The 22,400-nt window shown below is 30.5% G+C and overlaps 1 protein-coding gene across 2 annotated transcripts; it reads right to left on the bottom strand.

Moving 5' to 3' along the window:
- Positions 1–716: 716 nt before the first annotated feature.
- On the bottom strand, positions 717–20,550 carry LOC107455458 (stabilin-2-like). 2 transcript variants are annotated; one of them, XR_011636115.1, is made up of 9 exons: positions 20,241–20,550; positions 18,717–18,818; positions 16,704–16,805; positions 14,665–14,766; positions 9,325–9,435; positions 5,121–5,228; positions 3,004–3,126; positions 2,186–2,379; positions 717–885 (listed from the first exon to the last, which is right to left on the bottom strand). XR_011636115.1 is itself a non-coding variant. In XM_043051462.2 (8 exons), the coding sequence occupies exons 1-8, from the start codon at positions 20,404–20,406 to the stop codon at positions 2,264–2,266; spliced, it is 930 nt and encodes a 309-aa protein (XP_042907396.1). In that variant the 5' UTR covers positions 20,407–20,550; the 3' UTR covers positions 717–2,263. The 2 variants fall into 2 exon arrangements, 1 of the variants encoding a protein (XP_042907396.1); XM_043051462.2 differs by having other exon boundaries at positions 717–2,379.
- Between the last annotated feature and the right edge of the window lie 1,850 nt (positions 20,551–22,400).

The raw sequence follows: 22,400 nt of genomic DNA, 5'->3' as shown, positions 1-22,400 counted from the left end.
AAACATTTACTTCGGACGTATTCTCCTTAATTGTAAATAACTATATTCAATTCAAATTTAAAACAAAAGTACATTAGGCAACGTACAATTTTCAGCATGGGCTTTTTACTTATTACTATTAAGTATAAAAATTGCTCTACAATTACACAAAAAAATTACTCAATTGTTCCAAATTATCATACGTTTAAAAATACTCATCCTATAAAAGAAAGATCTCAATGGTCATGAAATTTTTACTCTAATGAGTCTCTGGGTTGAAGATGCCAGCAAACAATTTTGAAAATGAGCAATGTTTTGAACGCTTACTTCTCTTATTAACCAATATTGTAAAGAAAGAATGAATGTGAACTGAGCTACCAATGCTCCAAAATTTTTCTTTGATTATTTTAAATCTAGACAAACATTTCGGAAAAGGTCATGCCTGGTAATGTAAGATATAAATTTTGTGAACATCTCTTGATTTCTTGATCTAATTTTTTATATGAATCAATGTGAATTCATGATTAAAAACATAAAATTTTTATAATAGTTTAGAGAATCAAGGTTATGCCATTTTTATTTGCAATAGTATATATTTTTCATTTTATTCTACAAGTAAAATTAATATGCAATTCATATATAACATATAATTTATTTATTTAATCTTCTGCAGTTGCAGAGTGATTCTCTAATTATTTCAGGAGAATTATGAAAAAATGTATTGGTATAGAAGTGTTTCCATTATTTTGTCCACCCCCCTGTATCTTACACTGATGTTATCTTTAAAATGCTTGAAAACTTAGATTGTTTATAGTTAAATTTAAAACAATGGCTGACGCTGAAGAAATCAGAAAATTCCATTTCATTTTTCGCTCATCTCGCTCGAACGATTTGTCAGAGAAAGTTCTAATGTCGACAGTGACCTTCCGTGTGTTCGAACTATCTGAATATCGAATTTTATCGCTTTTGGTCCAATTGATCAGGAGCCTATAATATACATATAAATATTAGTTTTTTTCTTAAATTTTTTTTTATTTTTTCATTATTTTTGTGTTAGATTTTTTTTATTAATTTATTTGTATTTTATTTATTTCCCTTTTCTATTTTGTAGACATTATGATAAATCTGAAAAATACATAACAATACTTCGTTACAATAAGAAAGTAGCATCTGTTAATTAGTTAGGGTTAATCAGTTAGTATTTGTCAATCAGATTTTTTTTATTATAATCTTTATTTTGTCATTGTTAAGAATGGGATCCAATATAAATTTTGAAAAACTTTAAAAATTGCATGAAAAAATAATTTATTTCGAATCATTACCTATTCAAGCCTCCATACACACCTTAAAGGGTATAGATAGTTAATTCTGAACATAAACAATTAAGGAAGCTTACATCAAACCATATGCATTTACTCCATTTCAAGAAATTTTTTCACTAATTTTGGCGTATGGTAGATTGTTTACAACAAAGCACGAGAAGGTCAAAGTTTGTTATCACTTGCATTTTGCTGAGCATTTCATATAAGCAGAAATTAACTGTTACAAAGCATAAAAGAATTCCGTAATATTTAATTTTTATTCATTTCTGTTATGTTTAGCCTAGTTCAAATTCTACTTTTTATCTCTCTGTGGTGTGTGTATGTTTGATTAACAAACTAATTGTATTTTATTAAGTTAATTTTATATAAGTTAATAATATAGAGAAACGTGGAAAATAATAAAGATTAATAAAAAGAAAACTTATTAATTTTCTTCATTTTCTTCGTTTTTCTCTGCTTCTTTTTTAATCTTTTTTGTCTTTATGTTTTTATTGTATATATATATATACTATATGAGAAGCATCACACATCTTTTGCAAGTAGTACAAAATTATTATAGCTTTGTTGAGGAGAAGTAGTGCTGCGATCGCGTAAGATTCGACCTTTCGGATTATCAATTACTTAAAAACATTCAAATAGTAAAGTTTTAAGTAATAATATTTGTCTCCTACAGCAATTGATTGAGTTTTTTGTTAGCAATGGCCCATTTTGCTGAAATCAATATTAAATCATGAAGTGTCTATATAAATGGCGGTATATATATATTAACAGCATACATATGAACAAAATTGGAGATATTTGGCTGATTAAAGTTCATTTTTTGCAAGCTTTAAGTTTAAGCTTTATTTCACAAGCTTATCAAGCTTATTTAAGCTTTATTTCACAAAATTGATGTCATGCCAACCCAATATATAACACTAATTTTAAAACCAAAGCTATTTACTCGATATTCCACAGTTGAATCATGAATCAGTTTGACATCTTTTACAGCAAATGAGTAACGCACAGACGACAATGATGATTCCAAAAAATACAGATACAATATAGGTGGCGACTCTCCAACCAGAAGGAAAAGGAACTGAAAAAAATTAAGTATTACAATTATGTGCTATAATTCTATAAGCGTCTAAAAGAAAATTATTTTGAACTGAGTACTTTTTACGGAAATGTGTCTGGATTATATACATTATTCTTAGCTGAATACCCGTTTTTCGAACTGACTACGGAATGTTCTACAATTTTAAATAGTATAGATGTCTTAAGATCCTCCCTATGCTCACCAATTGTGCAGAAAATCTTGTTATTTTACAGTGGCATTACGTTTCTTTAAAAAAATATATATATATATCTATATATATAAAAATCTCTTGTCACAGTTTTAGTGGTTAAACNTATATATATATATATATGGCACCTATGGCAGTCTGGCACCTTTCAACACGGAAGTAGGTGGATGATTGGCAATAACGACTACTAACATTTACACATATAGAATGAAAGAATAAAGCAAGCTAAAAGTAAGATTTGAGGAAACCTGGGTAATGAAGAGGGAAAAAATATAGGGAGTGGAAAAAATCACGCAACAATGAGACGCCTATTCTTTATACGAAAAATATAAAGAACATTTGCTCTATAAAGAGGACACATGCAAAATTACGCTGCATTTTAAATGTTAACTCAATAAGAGACATATAACATTTACTTTTGCAAAATTCATCCATTTCCCATTTGTTTCTCTCAGCAACATAACCAGAATAACATTTGCATCTAGTATACTTGTCGAAGGTGAGTTCACAAGAAGTTGCCATCGGCCCACAATCACATCCTAGAAAAAAATATTTAACCACTTCATCAAAATTCATTAACTAAAAACACAATAGAAAGAAATGAAAGAGAAATAATTTTACTAGTTAAGGACAACCTTATGTCAATATATCATTTCTAATAGGAAACTGTTCATTTCTAGTATCTTTTTTCAACTCTTCAGTTGATTTTAAGAAATTTAATAAAGTTTTTAGAAATGCTAATATGAATATGAAGATATTATGTCTGACAACATCTAAATAAATTCTTAAAATTCTGGATGTTTAACCGTATTAGGTGAATGCAGATAATTAGCTGTTTTTTTCACAGTTAACATTTTGATTACAATCTTATTTTTAGTAATCTGACTGTTTTGTTTGAATGTGGTGAAAAAAAATTTAATAAATTGTTCTTTAATAATTTTTCCGAGAAATTTCTAACGGAAAAGTAAGTATGCCATGCTCTTGAGTAAGTCGCCATGGACAGGAGGCGTTGGAGGCTACGTGTGGTTGAGGCAGGCAAGGCCTGTAAGGGGCTGTCGTGCTGAAGAAGAAGAAGAAAGTAAGTATGCATTTTTTTTTCTTAAAATCACAACACACGTTGAGCTACGTAAATTAAATTTTATAGTTGATTTAAATCTATTTGTTTTAATCAGTAAAAAAATCACCTCTATAGCTAAAAATTACTTTTTAGTAGGTCAAAATTCAAATACGAAATATTTGAATTTTGACCTTCTAAAAAGTAAATTTCATTTCTGATTTCACGCAATTTTTATTTTAATTCCGATTTGTGAGGAATTTGTTATAATTTCAATTCTTTTGCACGATTTTTTCTGGCACTTCTTACTTGAAATAATGAATATATATCGTTGGTTTTAAAATGAAGAAAACTAACGTTCTCCCCATATTCTTATTTTATATAAATTCTGTCTCAGTCATTGAAGTGGAAAATAAATATTAAAAAATGCTTGCCATAAAGCCACCATTTTTATCGCAATTGTAATCTTTCAACTCTTTTAAGAAAAAAAAATACAATATACGTAGTTTTTATGGTAATATATAAGATTATAAATTATGAGCTGACTGGCAAAACAATCCTTAGTAGCCCTTAAATTGAAATTTAGAGTCCAGTCTCTGTTTGAAAGAGATGCGAAATTTTTGTGGTCTGCTTCTTCTTGTAAAAAAGGAGTGATGCTTAAAATTTCAAATTTTGTGACCGACAAGTCGCAAAAGATCTGTCCGCACTTGTTTTTTAGTTTCATTGCATAAAAGATTTCACAAGTATAAAATATTATCTATATCAACTAAATGGAATTGGAACTACTTTATTAAATTTTTAACGAAAACATTATTTGCGTTCTAAATGTATTTTTTTTTTAAATATCTTTTTCTTGATCAAACAATTATATTTTAAAAATAAAAAAATTTATTTGTTTTCCTTAAAAATCAGTGAGAAACAATTATATTTCGAACAATAATATAGTCTTAAAAACTCTAGCAGGCAGTCTTATAAACACGAAGCAGGCATGGAAATTAGTGACCAATAATATATATACACAAATATGAAATATGAACTTTAGTTGGAATTAGAACAACATTATTAATTTTTTGTGAAAACAGTCTTTGCTTTCTAATTTCATTTTTTTTAAATATTTTTTACTTGACCAAATAATTATATTTAATTAACAATTATATTTAATTAAATTAAATTAAAATTCTTCTGTTTACCTTAAAAATTAGTTGGATACAATAATATTTCAAACAATAATATAGTCCTTAAGACATTAATAAATGTGGAGCAAGCATTGAAATTAGTAATCAGAGCTTTTAACTTGTTTCAAGAATATTGTACTATTTTTTTTTCCAAACCTGTTGAAAGATTTGAAAGAGACATAGAGCATGTTAGAAATAAAATTATATTTTATGTTGTTCTTCTGACCAAAAATTTACAAAGGAACTTTTAGAATAACTTATGGAAAATTATATATCTTAATATTATAAAATTTTTTCAACTTACTTTCGCATTTGCCGCTAGAAACTACATATATGTATTTATATTTACAAATGCACTTCTTTTCATTGCCTTCAAACTCACAACTTTTGGAATCATATCCACAATCACACTCTGTAAAATAAATTCAATTAATAGCAAAAAATGCTAGCAAACAAATATAGAGAAAGTAAAGATTTCAACAGCTATATTTTTTGTAAGTAAAGATATCAAAACAAATTCAATAAAATTTATAAGTTCAATGTAAATTTGATTTTATGAATAAAATGTAAATGTGCGCAAAGGGAATAAACGGAACACCATGAATATCTGTCGATCTAATGGTCGGATTTTCATGTGTTAGAACTTAATCTTAAAGGTCCACTAGGAGACTTTAATTTTACTAATTATAGATTGCCCAAACACTATTTGAAGTTCAGAAATCAGACGCAAAAACTTACTTTCCCGAATAATTTTTTTTTTGACGGATTTAAATTTTTGACCCTCAAAACATAGGGATGACTACAACCTGAAAAATAGAGTCAAGGGAGCAGTTTAAAGTTTTGACCTTTTAAAGATAATTTTACTACTAAAGCGAATCGAAAATATTTAGTGCACAATAATAGAATCCATTCATTCAAAGGTAATGTCCTTCAAAAAAAAGCTCATGTAAGAACTATCTCTTTTTGTTTTATTTAATACTAAATCGACAAAAATGAAATATATAATTTTTTATATCATTTTATATCATTTGACAAAAGACAAAATACAAAATCTGAGCAAAGTCAGGCAAAAAGGTCCTGAGAAATTGACTTTTAAAAAACTGGCATAAATAAAATTAAATTTCTCAGAAACTATTTGGCCTATTTTTCTGAAATTTAGTATTTTGCTATGTATATTATATTATCTCTTTTACATTCTTCTACATAATATCGGAAATTTATTTAGATTTCCATTGTTTTTAGTTCCTTCAATGTTCCTAGCTTCATTTCTGCCTTAAAATATATCTGGAGAAACTTTTAGAATCGATAAATAAAAAAATACTTTTTCATCAACATCGAGTAGGACGGAAATGTTAAATTGTTTGAATAAATAGGAGACATTTCATTTTCTAATTCGACTCCTGAAATTTCAATTGTAAACGGAATTTTTTTGACATGCTTAAAAAATGTTTTTAATGTTAGTAGTAAAAAAATTGTACTGCATTGATTTTTTTTAGAAAGTCGTGATTAATTATTATTTTTGCAATCTATGAGCCTATGTTATTATATTACGTAAAAATTATTTTAATGCCGCGTTAAGTAATTTAATATACCGTGACACTAAATGAATAATACCAAGAAACTAAGGTGAATAGATAAAACCTCTTTGACTTCTAAAAATATGAGGATGTCAAAGTCGGTACGTTTTGGGCGATCAAAAATTGACGTCACAAGTCATTCATCACTTTTGAGCCTTGAAAATGGATGATTTTTGAGCTATTGGAGCATGTCGACATTTTTTTTTATCATCCTATTTTTTTAAAGCTAATGAAGTTTTGATAATCAATTGCCCAATGTTACTTTTAGGCTGTAATCATTATTTCGAACAGAATTTTATGCTCGTCGAAGTAAACATCTGTATTTTAATATTTTAACAAGGTTCATGCAGTCCTTAAAAAAGTTAGAAAATGTGTAATTAGTAATATGATGAATATTGTAATATTGTAAGTATGAAGTTATCTTCTTTCACTTTAAATTAAGTTTTGAAACCAAATATTTGGAGTTAATGAAATTTAACTTTGCTTTGAATGAAAACGTAATAAAATGCATTCTATCTTCTTAGTTTTGCTGCAACCATTTCAGAATCTTGGGAAACTTACGAACTCTGTTTTAATGGAGAGTATTTTATACCAGATATCTGTTCAGTGTTGATGAAAATCGTAAAACAAGTTTGAAAATTAACCGCTTCAGTTGCCAATTTTTTTGAAGAAAAATGCAAAAAATCATCATATTTTTCATTTTACTTATAAATACAAGGAACTAAAATAAAACATAACACACAAGTTCCAAGTTGAAATTTTAATTTTTTTTATGTGCAAAACTGTTTAATTTACCATTATTTTACAATCTATAATTATCTCGGCAAAATGAAAAAAGCTAAATATTAGTCTTCGTATATGTTCACATTTTCATAATTGGAAAAATCATCTGCATTACTTTTACTTTCGCTAGCGAACGCCACTTTTTTTACTCTTTTTTATGCGTAAATTCAGCAACCATCCTACATACAATACAATGCGCATACATGTATGATTATTCAAAGAAAGTATGCTTTTTTGCCTGATTTCATAACTTGATTAATATTTTGCGCTAATAAATTAGCATACTTAAAATCCCCTCCTCAGGAATCATTAAGACTAACACTTAGTACGGGAAAATTCGATCATTAGAATGAAAGTTGTTCAGGGTGATATCGTTTTAAATTTGCGCACAGTAGATATTGCGTACTAAATTAATACAATTCATTATGTTAATAACAAAGCAAGGATGTTGATGATAAATGAATTATTCTACATTTTTTCTGCATATTTAGTTGATTTTTCTTTCATCTGGCATTAATGATATTCATGTATCTCAGTTTTTTTTCTAAAAAAATCTAGATTTTTATGAAGTTTGATTTTATGATATATACATTTCTACGGGCATTTTACTTGTGAAGCTTATTCTTTTAAATTTCCTCCAATGACAAGTGATTAAAGTTGATCAGAGGTTTTCAAAGTAAGAATTTCCTTTCGGGCTATTGACGAGCTTCATATTTCTTAGAAAATATTCGATAAAACAATGCAGCTCGGCTGTCATCTAGAAGACTATAATATAAATTTGAAAAATTCTAATTTATTTTTATCAAATATTTATTTACTGGTTACAACAGTATACTTAGTTGAAAATTAGCACTTGACACCTATGAAGCTATGATAGCTGAACAATGCCACACTCATGGAGATTTTATTTGTTAGGCGGACACCACACCAAGTTTTTCTTTCTGTCAGTCAGGTGTGATAATCGGTTTGCGTCCAAGTGGACATGGTTACATTCCCAGTGGACATAAATCTGTCAACTTTTGTCAAGGTGGGACAACACCAGAGTTACTCAGGTTATAATCCGAAATCATGACATGTTGTAAGGTAGAAGGTGGAAACTCCATTGAGATAGTGGTCATGGGCCATATGGTCTTTTGCCACTTACATGACAAAATGAAAAGATGGCTGAAGAGAGGACTTAGCATAGCAAAAGAGTCTTCCACGGGATTTATTGCAGATTGAGTTGGCTCGAAAACTTTGTACCCATTTATATATACTTCATTCACTGACCCCTGTCAAAACTTATACAAATAGAAACTCCTCATCAGAAATTCCTTTACGAAAGTTAGCTCTAGCTTGTCTTCATGCTTGACTTCTTAGAGTGACTTCCAAATAACTCCTTTGCCTCCTTCGTTGGGTTAAAAATTACAAGACAACGGATTTGAACATTGATAGCTGTAAACTCAAAAATGGGTCCGTTGTTCAACGCTGGTAAGAAAGAGAAATGAAACATTTGTGAAACATCCTGTCCAAGAACTACGCTCCCCAAAGTTAGGAAACTGTATTTTACTATTTAGAAAATTATTGCATGCTATTTAAAAAGCACTCGATTTACAACAATTTTCCTTTTGCGTTGAAATCAGTAGTTTTGTAAAAAAGAATTAAATAAACAAGCCAAAAGTTACATCGTAATGATACATCACAAAGAGCTATTGGCGATGGTCTTTATACCATTCATAATTGTGACCGGAAAACATGCCAACATAACTTTGAAACTCTGCACTGGGAATTACTCCTCTCTAAAGTGTGTATAAAGAGCAATGCAAAAAAAAAATGGCAGAAAGAGTTTTATAATGAGCTCATAAAATGTCTTTTATTCAACTTGAATAAAAGTAATAAATATTTCACACTTATCAGAATTTTAAAACTAAGAGTTTTGGTAAAAAAGAAAGTAAGGAGTTAAAGCGTTCGTTGTTATCCTCATCTTTACTAAATGAAGCTATCATCTGGTAAACTAAATAACTTTAAGTTAACAAAAAATGAATAGAAGTAAAGTTAATATAATTGTTCTGAGGACCAGTTTTAAAAACAGACTGAATAAAACTGGAAATAAGCCTTCGAGAATGGTTTTACTTGATCTAAATTTGTTACAGCAATATCTTGACTTACCTTCACATTCACCTTCATGGTTTTGCTTATAATCCTCAGAACATGAACATATTTTTTTGCCAGTTTGAAAATCAAAAGAGCAATTTCTGCTGCCCCGTCCAGAGTTGCATTCTGTAACAAAACATTTATTTGTATTCCAATAAACTACTTGCAATTAATTTAAAGGTTTATAATTCAAAATAAGCTTTTTAAAATATACAAAAATTTTCAGTAAAAAAGTCAAAAATAAATAAGTAAAGAGAAACAAAGAAGTTATGATATCGCTTTATTACGATCTCTGGTTACCCATTCGCTAAATGCTTTTTCTTTCTAGATTGACTCCGTGTAATAAATAGAAATTTATTATAGTTTTTTTTCCCAATACTTTTAAAGATAGATTATTTTTCTGCAGATGGTACCACTATGGTGAAGTTTAAATTCAATCATAATAACGATATTTTTTTCAGAAATTTTGAATTAGTCGTTTAAAATGGGATTTTTGGGGTGAAATCTAGGTTACTAAATTTATTAATATTTATTGAGGATGGTATTATAACTTCTATAGGGTATTAGTGGGTTTATGACTGTTTTTTCTCAGGGATCTTTTTTTTGGTTCTGACGTCCACCGGATGCGGGATGACTCTGGACGTGGTAAACAGGTCAGTCTAGATTCTTTCGCCTTGCTGAAGGGAGGATAAAAGAGAACTGAAGAGCGAGGCAGTAAGCAGTTAACCCGAGCAGTAACCTGAGGATACGGAGTTTGTCCGCAGAAAGAGTGGTCCGTGACAGTACCTCGGAGATGGTGGATCGTGAACTTATGGAAAGCTAAACTGAAGTCTCTAGCGGGAGGAACGACCGTGATTAGCCGAAGGCCGGCATCTTCGAGACGGTGGGCCAAGTCCGAATGAATCTATGCTGGGAGTCCGGTGTTCCCCTTCTGCATGCCTAAGCCTATTGAAGTTAGAATAGCTGGAGAAATTTCGAGATCCGAGCCAAGGAGGTTGTCCACGAGCTCATCTACCATTCCGGTGGGCGGTTCCAGAGGGCAAACAGTAAATTCTTTTGGGTACTTATAAAACTTTAAATTTTATTTCGTTTACATTTTAGAGGAATCATTTACCGTAAATTCTGAATTGTTTACGTTGTGTTTTTTTTGTATAGGAGAACAATGAGTATTTAAGTGTGATTTATAGATATCATAAACCAAGTCTTTGTTTTTAGTAATGCTAAATGCAGTTTTTATTTCTTAAATGTCTTTTCTGAACTGTATGAATTGAAGGTTAAGCTTGAGTGTTTTAAGGTTGCATGTTGTTTTAATCTATATATATAAAAGAAAGTCGTGTTAGTTACTTCACTTATAACTCAAGAACGGCTGAACCGATTTAGCTGAAAATTGGCAGGGAGGTAGTTTAGAGCCAGGAGAAGGACATAGGATACTTTTTATCCCGTGCGATAAACCGTTCCAGCGATATCAGTGAAAGTCGAAATGGAATTTTCTGATTGGTTAAAAGCTAGCCATTGTTTTAAATTTTGCTATAAACGATTCAATTTTCAAATATCTTGAAGATAACAACAGTGATATTTTCTATCTTATAACTCTATTCATTTAGAAAAGTAAATTAAAGTAAATTGCATATACTTTAATTTTTAATTCGCGCTTTTCTTTATGTCAGGTGAGCACAAGCAAGTAAAATCAACGAGAATAGATTTCTTAATTGTTGGTCGTATCACGGATTCAGTACTGTGAAAACTGTTTAATAAATATAAAGACAAAAGCAAATTTCATTCAAATTGCACGTTTTCAGAAATATTTATATTTAGTACGTAATTTTAGGTTAGCAAAATTAAATATACTTTTCGAAGATTTCAGTGCTGTGACAGTTGTCATTTGAAAACTATTAGTTTGTTTGTTTATTTATGCAAAGTTTTCGAATTCATCCATTTTATTTCTTTCATTTATAAAATTGATTTTTGTTTTAAATCTTATAATTTTCATATTTCTTATTCATCTCATTTTTATTGCTCTTTTTATTATTTAAAATATGTATGTGATATTTCGATTTAGCAAATTTGCGACCACTGCCAACTTTTACATTTCTTTTTCGTTGTCAGAAAGAATATTTGCAAAAATATGCCGCCTAAGCAAATCGCTCTTAGTCGGTCGACATCTCAAGCGCGCAAAAAGAGAACTACCCGTGTTTCAGAAACATCGGAGCAACGGGAAAAAGACTTGAAACTAATCGAGAACAGAATGCTTTTGCCCGTTCCTTAGAAACGTCTGAGCAACAGGAAAGAAGACTGTCAACAAATCAACTACGAACTACACAAGCCCGTTCGTCGGAAACATCAGAGCAACGGGAAGCAAGAATGAAAACCGACCGAGAACGCATTTCGCTATTCAGACGCTGCCAATACTCTGATTTGAATTTCAGTGCATTTCACTATGATCCGACAACAAACTATAGTCTTCCCCCAAGTGTCATCATCGGAGAAATATATCAATTATGTATGTTTTGTAATGCTCTCAAATTTAAAAATGAAACAGCTGAAATTTGCTGTTCTAGAAGCATACAGAAACTACAAGATTTTACGTCGCCTGCCGAGACATTATCAACCTTCGTATCAGGTCAAACAAACCAATCGAAACATTTTTTGGCGCATATACGCCGGTACAATTCGTGTTTCTAAATGACTTTATTCGGTGCTACACGTATCCTGAACGAGAATTACATCCCAACATTCAAAGTGCAAGGCCAAATTTATCATCGTGCAAGGATCACTTCTTTCAATGCCTAACGCAGATCATAAATTTCTACAAATTTATTTCATGGATAACACAAATGATCAAGTCAATCAACGTTGTCAGGTAAACAATGGCACTAAACGAAAAATTGTTACCGTATTACAAAAATTTTTCGATCAACATAATCAGTTAATTAGGCTGTTCACAATTGCCCTAGACTAAATGTCATCCGATATTTACAAAGTTGTTATTAGAGCTGAAAAAACACCTGTAGGCCACCACAAAGAAAAATACAATGCGCCAACATTGGATGAAGTGGCTATTGTTATAGTTGGCGAAGAATTTACCTCCCGCGATACAGTTCTTCATCGCAGAAATCGTGACGTTCAAAGAGTTCTCAGAAACGTATCGATCATATGATGCATTGCAATATCCTATTTTATTTTGGTGAGGAGAGGAGGGATATTATTTTAACATAAAATTAAGAAGTCCGCAAACAGGCGAGAAAACCAATAAGAAAGCAAGTGCAATAAGTTTTTATGCATATAGATTAATGATTGCCAAAACGCTGATAATCATACTTTAAAATGTCGACAATTAGTTCATCAATACATTGTCGATATGTATGCGAAAATTGAAACTGAACGCCTACTGTATATTAAATTAAATCAAACCAAATTACGTTCAGAAGAATGCATTCATTTACGGGATGCAATAATTAATGATGGTAACGTTAATCCTAATGATGTGGGGAAAATGATTATATTGCCGACTACATTTGCAGGGAGAAAAACTTGGACTCCCTGCAAATGTAGTATTCATACATGTCTGAGTATTCATACATGTGCCTTGGACTCCAAGGCACATGTATGAATACTCACAGGATGCAATGACATATGTTCTCGCATATGGGCTCCTAGATTTATTTATTACATTTACGTGCAATTCTGCTTGGGTTGAAATTAGAGATATTTTGTTACCAGGACAATCATCATCGGATCGTCATGATATTACAGCACGTGTGTTCAAACAAAAATGATAATCTTTACTTGATTTCATTGTGAAGCGTCATGTTTTTAGAGAGACACGGTGTTGGGTGTACTCTATTGAATGGCAAAAACGAGGATTGCCTCAGGCACACATTCTAATTTGGCTTATTGAAAAAAAACCACCTTCTAAAACTGATCAGATATCAGCAGAAATTCTTGATGTCACCATAGATCCAGTCTTATTTCAGATCATTGTCCAAAATATGTTTCATGCTCCGTGTGCATCACCATACATGTCTGTTTGAAAATGCACTAATGATATCCTAGAGAATTAACTGCTTTTTTTCACCATTAAATAAAATTTGCATTTCAAATCATAATCGCAAATGTCATTTACACACTTAAATACAAAATTCAAATTCAAATTGAAAGCGTTGCAACGCACGCAGGGTACAGCTAGTTAATATATAAAGGGAAGTGTTCATTCCCATGTTAGCACTTGGAAATGTGTGGAATTATGTTTTTTGAATATTTAGAGTTGCAATAAAAATGAGTTTTAAATGTTAAGAGTTTTCTGTAATTCATTAGATATTTGTCTACTAAATAGCCTGGGTAACCGTTACTAAATTTAAATTTTGAGATCACAGCTAAAGGGGTAGCGGTACATCCGTTAAACGCCACAGAACTTCAAATCATGGTTTGCAAAAACTGTTTTTATTGTTATTTATCTTCGGATTGGTTTACAAATCTTGCCTATGTACGTGTTTCAAGACATCACAAAACACTTTTCCTTCATCAATATTTATATTTATATTGAAGTCACCGTCAAGCCAGCAATTATAAGTTAATAATAAAAAGAATATGATAAACTCACCACATTAATGCATATCAAAATTAAAAGTGGGAAAAAGAATTCTAAAAGAATTATCAAGCACCAGCTGTTGCCATAGCAACGCATGCGCATTGTCTACTATTATTCTTGAACAAACTTGAAAAGTGTGATGACGTCCGAATAAAATGCGAACACCATCATACCCAAACTAAGACCCATTTTGCCAATGGGTAAAAAATTGAAAAAATTTTGATATTAAGGCAACTACTTAAAGCGAGCTGAAAATATATTCGATTCACGTTTTTTTTGTGCTAATTAAGGAATTATTCTCATTAAAATTTTAGTATTTTTCTATTTTGCTGCAAGTAAGAAAAGTTTGCACATTTAGGTTGGAATAGTAATATGAATTATGAATAAATAAATTTAAAAAAAGGAATGCACCCCTGTAGCTACCTGCTGAGGGTTAGGAGAGGTCCCGATGGTAAAAGCTCCACAATTTCCAGACCAATGGCATGATTGAAAAAATTCATCTATCTAATAAGACTCTTATGCTTGGAAGCTGCAGTACTTAGTTTTCTTCTCTCAAAATATTAATAACTTTTACTTATGGAATTACTTCCAAAACGGGTACATGTGATATACAAACGCTGTTTCCCTGCAACTAATTTCAAAAAAAGGAGAAGTAGTGTTAAATTATCGTTACAGGAAAAAAGTTTTCCTTCTAAATGCTTTAATGCATTTTTGCCCAAAAGAGTTACACGTGGAAAAAGGAGGAAGAATAAGGAGTTCTTTCTTACCTTTACATTTGCCGTGTATTTGAGCAGTCCCCTGATAGCAGCGACAAGTTTTTTCAAATCTCTCAAAAGTACAATCTATAGTTTCATCTCCACAATCACAAACTGAAACAATAATTTTTCAATAACAACTCAATTATTCAAACTACAAGCATGTAGTCCATTTATTACAGTTAAAATAGCTCAAATAATTATCAAAACCAGGACAAGCATTAAAAGTTCTATTTGCTGAAAACTGTTAAATACTCTCGTGATAGAGGTTGGTTAAATGTTACGTGACTTGGAGATTCGAGGTTTAAAGGTTAAACTGGTGAGAGATTTATGCATTGCTATTTCGAAGTAGGAGATATTGTTTCTTATTTGGTTATTAAAGCTAAATCCAAATTGCTGGGAGGAATATATGCTATTTAGAAGAAAGTATCTAGGCACACAATAGTATGAACTCGAAGATTCCCGAGGGGGATATTTACATGATGTTGTACACGTTTTACAATGACAACCAGTTTTTCTTCTTTTCTTTGTAGGTGATGACTATAGGAATCGACTTCTAGGTGTTTATCACAGCTAAAGTAATGGCAAAAAGCGAAAAATTTTGATTACCTGGCTACATAATCTGCTTTCTAATTCATCCCAGAGTTGCTGTATCGGATTTATTTAGATCAGTCGAGTTTAGCCACTGCTTTCGTCAATCTATGACTGCTCAAGTCTCGATGTGTAAATGAAGTAGTTTTTTTTTGAAAGAGAGGCAATTCGTAACATGGTCGTAAAGATTGGTAGAGCAGCATTACCTAGCATATCTACTCACGTCTCAGAATTCATGTTTTAAAAAAACCTGAAATATATGACCCATGAAAAACTCCCCAACTCCATTATACATCACCAACCCTATCCACTTCTTGAACTATTTTGTTTAGAAATTATCAAACTTAGTTATAACATCATAGCGGTACTGAACCTACCTACAGATAGCGGTGCAGTCATTGTTGATCGATTCTAGTGTTAAATTGTTACAGCAGATTATTTTACCGGATCAGGAGGTTTAAACTACATGTCTTATAAGAAACCTGGTAATTGTTAGATTACATAATATTGTACTAAGTACGCTCTGCACTTTTTAAGAATTCTATACAAAAAAAAATCTCCAGGAGAAAATTTCTAGAAGAGATCTGGGTCTGGACGTCTCTATTCCAGATGTTATGGATGTCTCTGTATGAGACAATATTAAAGAGGTCTCGGAGGAGGCTTTATTTTTGTTTAATTTCTTTTGTCTACATTGCAAATTTTAAATTTTTTTTCTTCTCTAGCACAAGTATCGCATAAATCTAGATAGGACGTGTATGAACTTAAAATTAGATGGGATATGTATCAAAAATTAAATATGTTATTCAAGGGTTCATTATGTCATTTTTTTAGCTTCATACTTCGATTTTTGTTAATTTTTTGATAGGTAATAAACCCACAATTTCCTCTTCTTTACATTTTGAAAAGCTAGGGCCTTAACCAGCATTCCCCATGTTGTTGTTTTTAAAAACTAATACTTTCTTCGCATACACAAGGAGTGCGACAACTTTTTTTTTATTTTGTTGCTTGTTTTTTCATTCGGTTATTGATAACAATAATCTGGAACCATGAATAATAGCTAAATAAGTATTTTGCGATAATTTATCACATTAATTCTATAATTTCCACCAATTTAACATTCAGAAATCACATATACGTCTGCACTTGAAACATGAAGATAGAAACTGAGTACGAAAAATTCCAATAATTGGTTTTAAACTTATGCCAAAAGACAAGTTTTTTCTTCGAACAATGTGCAATAAGAATTGACTTTGATTTTTATATATTGCTCATAAATGTGCATGTTCGTCATTTATGAGCCGTTTAAATTGCTATGTCTTAGCAGACGTCACAGTACATGAGTAAGATTAATTTTTTTTTTTTTTAAATTTTACATAGGTGTGAAGCTATCACGTCAATGTGTTTCACATAATGACACTTCTATGATCTATGATATATCTATAATTAAAAGGTTTACCTACTTTGACATATGCCATCGTTGTTACCGTAACCTATTATGCAATCACAGATTTTTTCACCATTTATAAAACTGCATCCTATAGAGTTGAATCCACAGTTGCATTCTGAAATGAAATATACGGGAAAATAATCCTCACATTCTGTATAAAACACGTCTCGGATGTTATTTGTTTATTTCACCCTGCTTAAATCTTAATAGCTCTGTTGTTCAAATTAAGAAAATTCTTAGGTCTCTATAATCTTCTTGAGATTTAAACTTTAAATGATAGCAAAAATTATTTTTTATTATTAATAAGTAGATTGGAAAAAAAACTGTTGTTGTTACATATGCCGGTTCAAAATATCAACAAGCCTCCTTGAAATCAAGCGGATTAAGGCAGAAGGTGCACTTCTTGTTTTTAAGTGGCGCCACCTGTGGCCACCAAGAATACCACTTTGCCACACATTTATACGTAACAACCCGTTTCATGGGGAGGATTCATTAGCACACTTTAAAACCATTCTCAGATAGTATTTTTTGACCTGAATTAGAGAACGATTAATCTCTAATTCAGTAATTACAAAGATATTGATTTGTTATTGGATTTTGGAATGACCCCGACAGATTTAATGTGCACCATTAAGTCACCATTTAATGCACGGAGATATTTCGAAAGCTGAAATCGAACTCCCGTTCATGAGAACACAAGTCTAACTACCAACCAGGCTATTCTGGCTGTAGAAGAAATTAAATTCGCAAATATGATTTTAAAAAATTTTATAGGAAAATTGAGTTATTTAATTTTATAGCTATTTTAACATTATTTTTAAATGTTAAATAAAAAGTGATAAGTGTTATGTATGTTTTTCATATTGTAGACTATTATCAGAGTGTATATCTTTACATTTTTTTCATAAAACGAAGTCCATTAGATTTAAATAATAAGGCATTTGCGTGCCATAAAATTTTCCAAAAGGATACTTGGATGGAATTTCAAGCCTTTAGTAAAATTTTCTATTGTATTCATAAATTCTGACCTAGGACGCTGAATCCAATTATATTTTTATACAATTAGTTTGTGAAGACATGCAAACAGGTAAAGAAACGTTAAAATATTACTTTTAAAGATATAAAATTGTGCCGAATGTTGTGCAATATTCTGGACGCTGGGTCTCATGTGGTAAATACAGTCACTGTGGGCAATTTTATATTTAATTTTATACTGACTCAATTCTAAGTTCATGACTATCAAAGTTCAACTCCTTAGTTTTGTAACTTTGAACCCAACCCAGAAGACAAGGTAATATGGAATTAAGTTTGGGGACAAACTAGCTTTCGTGGAGAACTTTTTAGTCGAACTAACCAGCATTTGCGTTAAATGAATAAGAAAACTACTAAAATCTCACGACAGCAAGGGGATTAAAACCCGTGGTCCTTCTACCACTTGAGAGTAGTTTAATTCGGCACTGTGGTTGGTGAGAGCCGATGAAGAAACTCCTGGATTTTGTTTTGAGTCAAATGCCCTTTAGTAGATAAGTTCCTTCAATTTAACTAATTCCCACTCATGCTTCATAGTGAGGAAAATCGAGAAAAATCTCCAGCAGGTTAGCTCCCTAACGAAGAGATTCTAATCCATGACTATTGTAAATATTTTTCTTCAAAACCTTTAGTTCAGTATTGACCAAGAGCAGTGCACAAATTAACGACCCATTGATGAGAGTGTATTAGAAGTCATACTTAATAGTTTTGTGTAATAAATTCCCCCTTATTATTTAACTTAGGCACATTCTTCCGATTGTATTATAAAATGCTAAAATCTTTATTCATTGAGATTTTTAGAGTCCCTATACACTTCATTTTGTGTGCCATGATTCTAACTAGCTTCTTTTTGAAAATAGTTACTTCCCTCTTGCATTCAACTTCTTTTATCACAGGAAGTTACTCTTAAGACAAATACATACACTTATGTCTTTCTTTGAAGGATAACAAGGATTTTATGATCTATCTACATTTTTAAACAAGCAAAATTCCTTACTTTCACATTTGTTCTTGTCTTGAGCGAAACCTGGTTTGCAGAAACACGTTTTTTCCCCATTTTTCCGACTACACCCATAGGAGTCATAGCCACAATCACACGCTATTGCAAATTCAAAGAGTATATATACACATAGGTAATTGATACATGTGAATAATCGATGCAAATAAATATGTAATATATAATAATGCAAATAAATATGTAATTGATGCAAATAAATATTGGACCAGCCATTTGTAATTATAGAGTTGTTTAGTTCATGCGTTTTTTTTAAATCTCAGCAATAAGGCTTAAGACGTTCAGAAATTTGAGAGAGCATCAAATTACAAAAAGATTATTGAACACCTTATGCCAGAAAATAAAATAGTAAACATATAACTTGCATTGATTACTTTGGTTGGTATTTGAAATAATTGCTTGAAGTTTCATAAACTTGGCTTCATTATTTATAGAAATATGAACATTTTTCTAAAAAAATAAAAAAATATATAATTAAAAAAAAACTTGTCACAGTCAAACCCCGCTATAGTGAACTTTCAAGGGACCGAAATTTTGGTTCATTATAACTGGGAGTTCACTATCCATTTCGCAAACAATTTTAACTAAGGGTTCTGAACTCCTTCTTTTTATTATATATTATTTAAATAAATGACTAATAAAATTAAGTACAGAAATGACTGAAAAATAATTAGTAGCAAAAAATGTGTTAACTTGTTTTTTTATTTCTTTTTATTACTGTTCATCTTATATGCAAAAAAAATTTATAATCTTTAGCTGATGCAGAGAAAAATTTGTCTATACATCTGTCTGTGTTAGCCTTTGTTTAGGGATGGAGAAGTGAGATTAAAAAAGTAAGAAAGAATAAATGCTTAAGGCTACATTCCACTCTACAGATGGTTTTAAAAATTAGTATAAGTATTTATTTTGAAGTAGACATTTCAAAATTATTTTAAAAAAATGAAGAAAAAAAAGCAGTCGAAGGCAGAAAAAAGTTCATAACATCCAACAACCTCACTTTTTAAGTTCACTATATCCACAAAAAATAACATCATACGAGTAAAGTAAGGCACGGGACCGAACATTTCGTTCACTATATCCGGGAGTGGGGTTCACTACAAACCGTATTCACTATAGCGGGGTCTGACTATATATATATATATATATATATGCTACCGGCATAGTATGAAACGCCGGCATTGTATAGAATGCTAGATGTTTCTAGGCAAAGTATGAAATGTGAGAATTATTAATACTTTCCCTAGGAATTGTATATAATGCTTAGGCATTCTATATAATGCCGGATGCTATTTAGGCAAAGTATGAAATAAACGTTCTGNTATATATATATATATATAAGGAGAGAGAGAGTTGGTTGGTTTACAAAAAAGTATTATAAATTAAAATATTAAGGATTCTCTCCTAAATGAAAATGATTAATTTGAAGAAACTATTCAGGAATTACTAAAATTGAACAAAAAGCAATATTAGAATTTTTAAGAATAGAGCAATTCTTATAGTACTTACACCAATCGTAGTCATGTTGAATGTTTTCGGAGTAGTTCGTGATTGTGTGCTTTACTTTTTTGTTCGGTTCATCGGAAAAATCAAAAATATTCTCACCTTGGACGGAAACAGAGAAATTAAAGTTAACACACAAAAGTAAAACGCAACATAACCAACAGTATTCCATTTTTTAGCCACCTGTTAATGTTAATTTCACATTTGGAAGCAATTCAACGTAAATAAATTGCTTCAAGGCAACACATTTCACTGGTTTACCATTAGTTTGTTGATTTGTTCAGTCGATCAATGAAACTGGGAAGAGAGCGAATTGATAAAAGTGTATTCTTATCGGCATTATCACATTATGACCAATCACTTAATGTCATAAAATACAAAAAAAAATTTATAAAAAAAAGATATCTTTACTTGTAAACTAACTGCCAGCCACGCCAGCTGATGCGCTTTTATAAATATGTTGAATTTCAAGTATTCGATACTTAAAATCTTTTACTCCAAAATCAAAATAATATTTGAGTACAAAATTGTATTTCTCAAGTGAGAATAAATTTAATGTTCTTGTCCGTGTGCGTACTCGATCGTGTGAGTTCGTCTTCTCTTCACGTTCGCCTGGTATCTTTTTTTTTCTTTACGAAAATGTTCAGTACAGCCAATTTATATTTTAAAAAAAAAGAACTTTAAACTGTTAAATTAAAAGAATACACACATCTAAAACGATAAATAATATATTTTGTAGCTAAAATTAATTTTAAAAAAAATAATTTAGTTTAATGACTGTTCAAGAATTAAAAGACGGCCTAACCTTGTCAATGAGTATTTCCGTTAAAAAGATAACATCATTCATTAGATTCATAAAACTCGTTTTATTGATAATTAAAAAGGAATTTTGATTGCCAATCAGTTTTATTTATATTTTTAAGCCTAAATGAAATATTTTCTGTTGTTTAAAATTTTTCTTTTCTTAGACTCAGGGTTTTAGGCTTGACTGATTTAGATCTTAAATGTGAGTACACTAACATAAAATTTTAAGTTTATTGTATCGACCTCTTTTGCTGCCTAAACTTTTGCTACTAAAAATTTAGAGTATTTTTACAAATTTTATGATATTTTTATTTAAGGGATAGTAATTTGCAGTTAGAAAATGAAACATTAGTGCATAAAAATGATGTCAAAATTATTATTATTAGTAATATTTAGCCAGAAAATGAAATAATGGTTTAGTAAATTTAAAAGTCTCGAAATTGAAATGCTGCTTGGACAAATAAGAATAAGCATTTTTATATTTAAAGTTGCATGTGAGAGTTAAATATAGTATTTCTGTAATTTTCGATAACATATGTTGGTGTTTGTTACTATCACGCGTTTTTATTTCAGCGTGAAGACAGGGATCTTGGTGATCTTTAATTAGTTAATCTTTAATTGATCTTTCATTGATTATAATGAGTTGGCATCAATAGTATCAATCTGAGAGCTACTAAATAAATTTTATATTTATTGTAATGGGAAGAGCTACCAAAAAAACGATTTTCGCTTACTTCTGTAACGCAAAGCTACTGAAAAAGGCAACAAATTTTATTAAATAAAAATTTTACATTATTTTAGATACATTAATAGAGAAACGTAGTGGAAGAACCAGGTAAGGGGCAGGTAAAAATTGTAGAGAAAAAATAATTCTTGCATTATTTCATTTATTCCATGGGCTAATTCGAAATAAAATTCCTGCGAACATACTAAAAACTAATGTGGATTAGTTATGATGAGATTAAACTGAAGGAAAAACAAAGCAGTGACCTAAAACATTTTACAGTAAATACGCAGAGCTATTATATTATTTAGTGGTGCCATCAATCGTCATCGATGGGAACTACTAAGCTTTTTGTTATAAAAAATTTTGCTTTTTTGGTATCAATATTTTAATAATCATGGACATCACAAGAAGCTCTCCATACGTTGAAGGAATAAACGTATGAAGTTTTGCTGGGATTCTAACACTCATTCAATCGATCGTGAGATAGACTGATTAATCCGTCCAGCTACTTACTCTGATACATTCTCTCTGCAAGGAAATAAATGATTTCATAATGTGGGCCTAGCTTCCGCGAATAAAATTCTTGCTTGTTTAATCATACTTGGTAAAAAGTTAATATGCTATTTTTCTCACAG

Source organism: Parasteatoda tepidariorum, chromosome 2, assembly GCF_043381705.1.
Source record: "Parasteatoda tepidariorum isolate YZ-2023 chromosome 2, CAS_Ptep_4.0, whole genome shotgun sequence".
NCBI classification, from domain to species: Eukaryota; Metazoa; Arthropoda; class Arachnida; order Araneae; family Theridiidae; genus Parasteatoda; species Parasteatoda tepidariorum.
The sequence above is the reverse complement of the archived record's forward strand: the minus strand, read 5'-3'. Positions and strand labels throughout refer to the sequence as shown.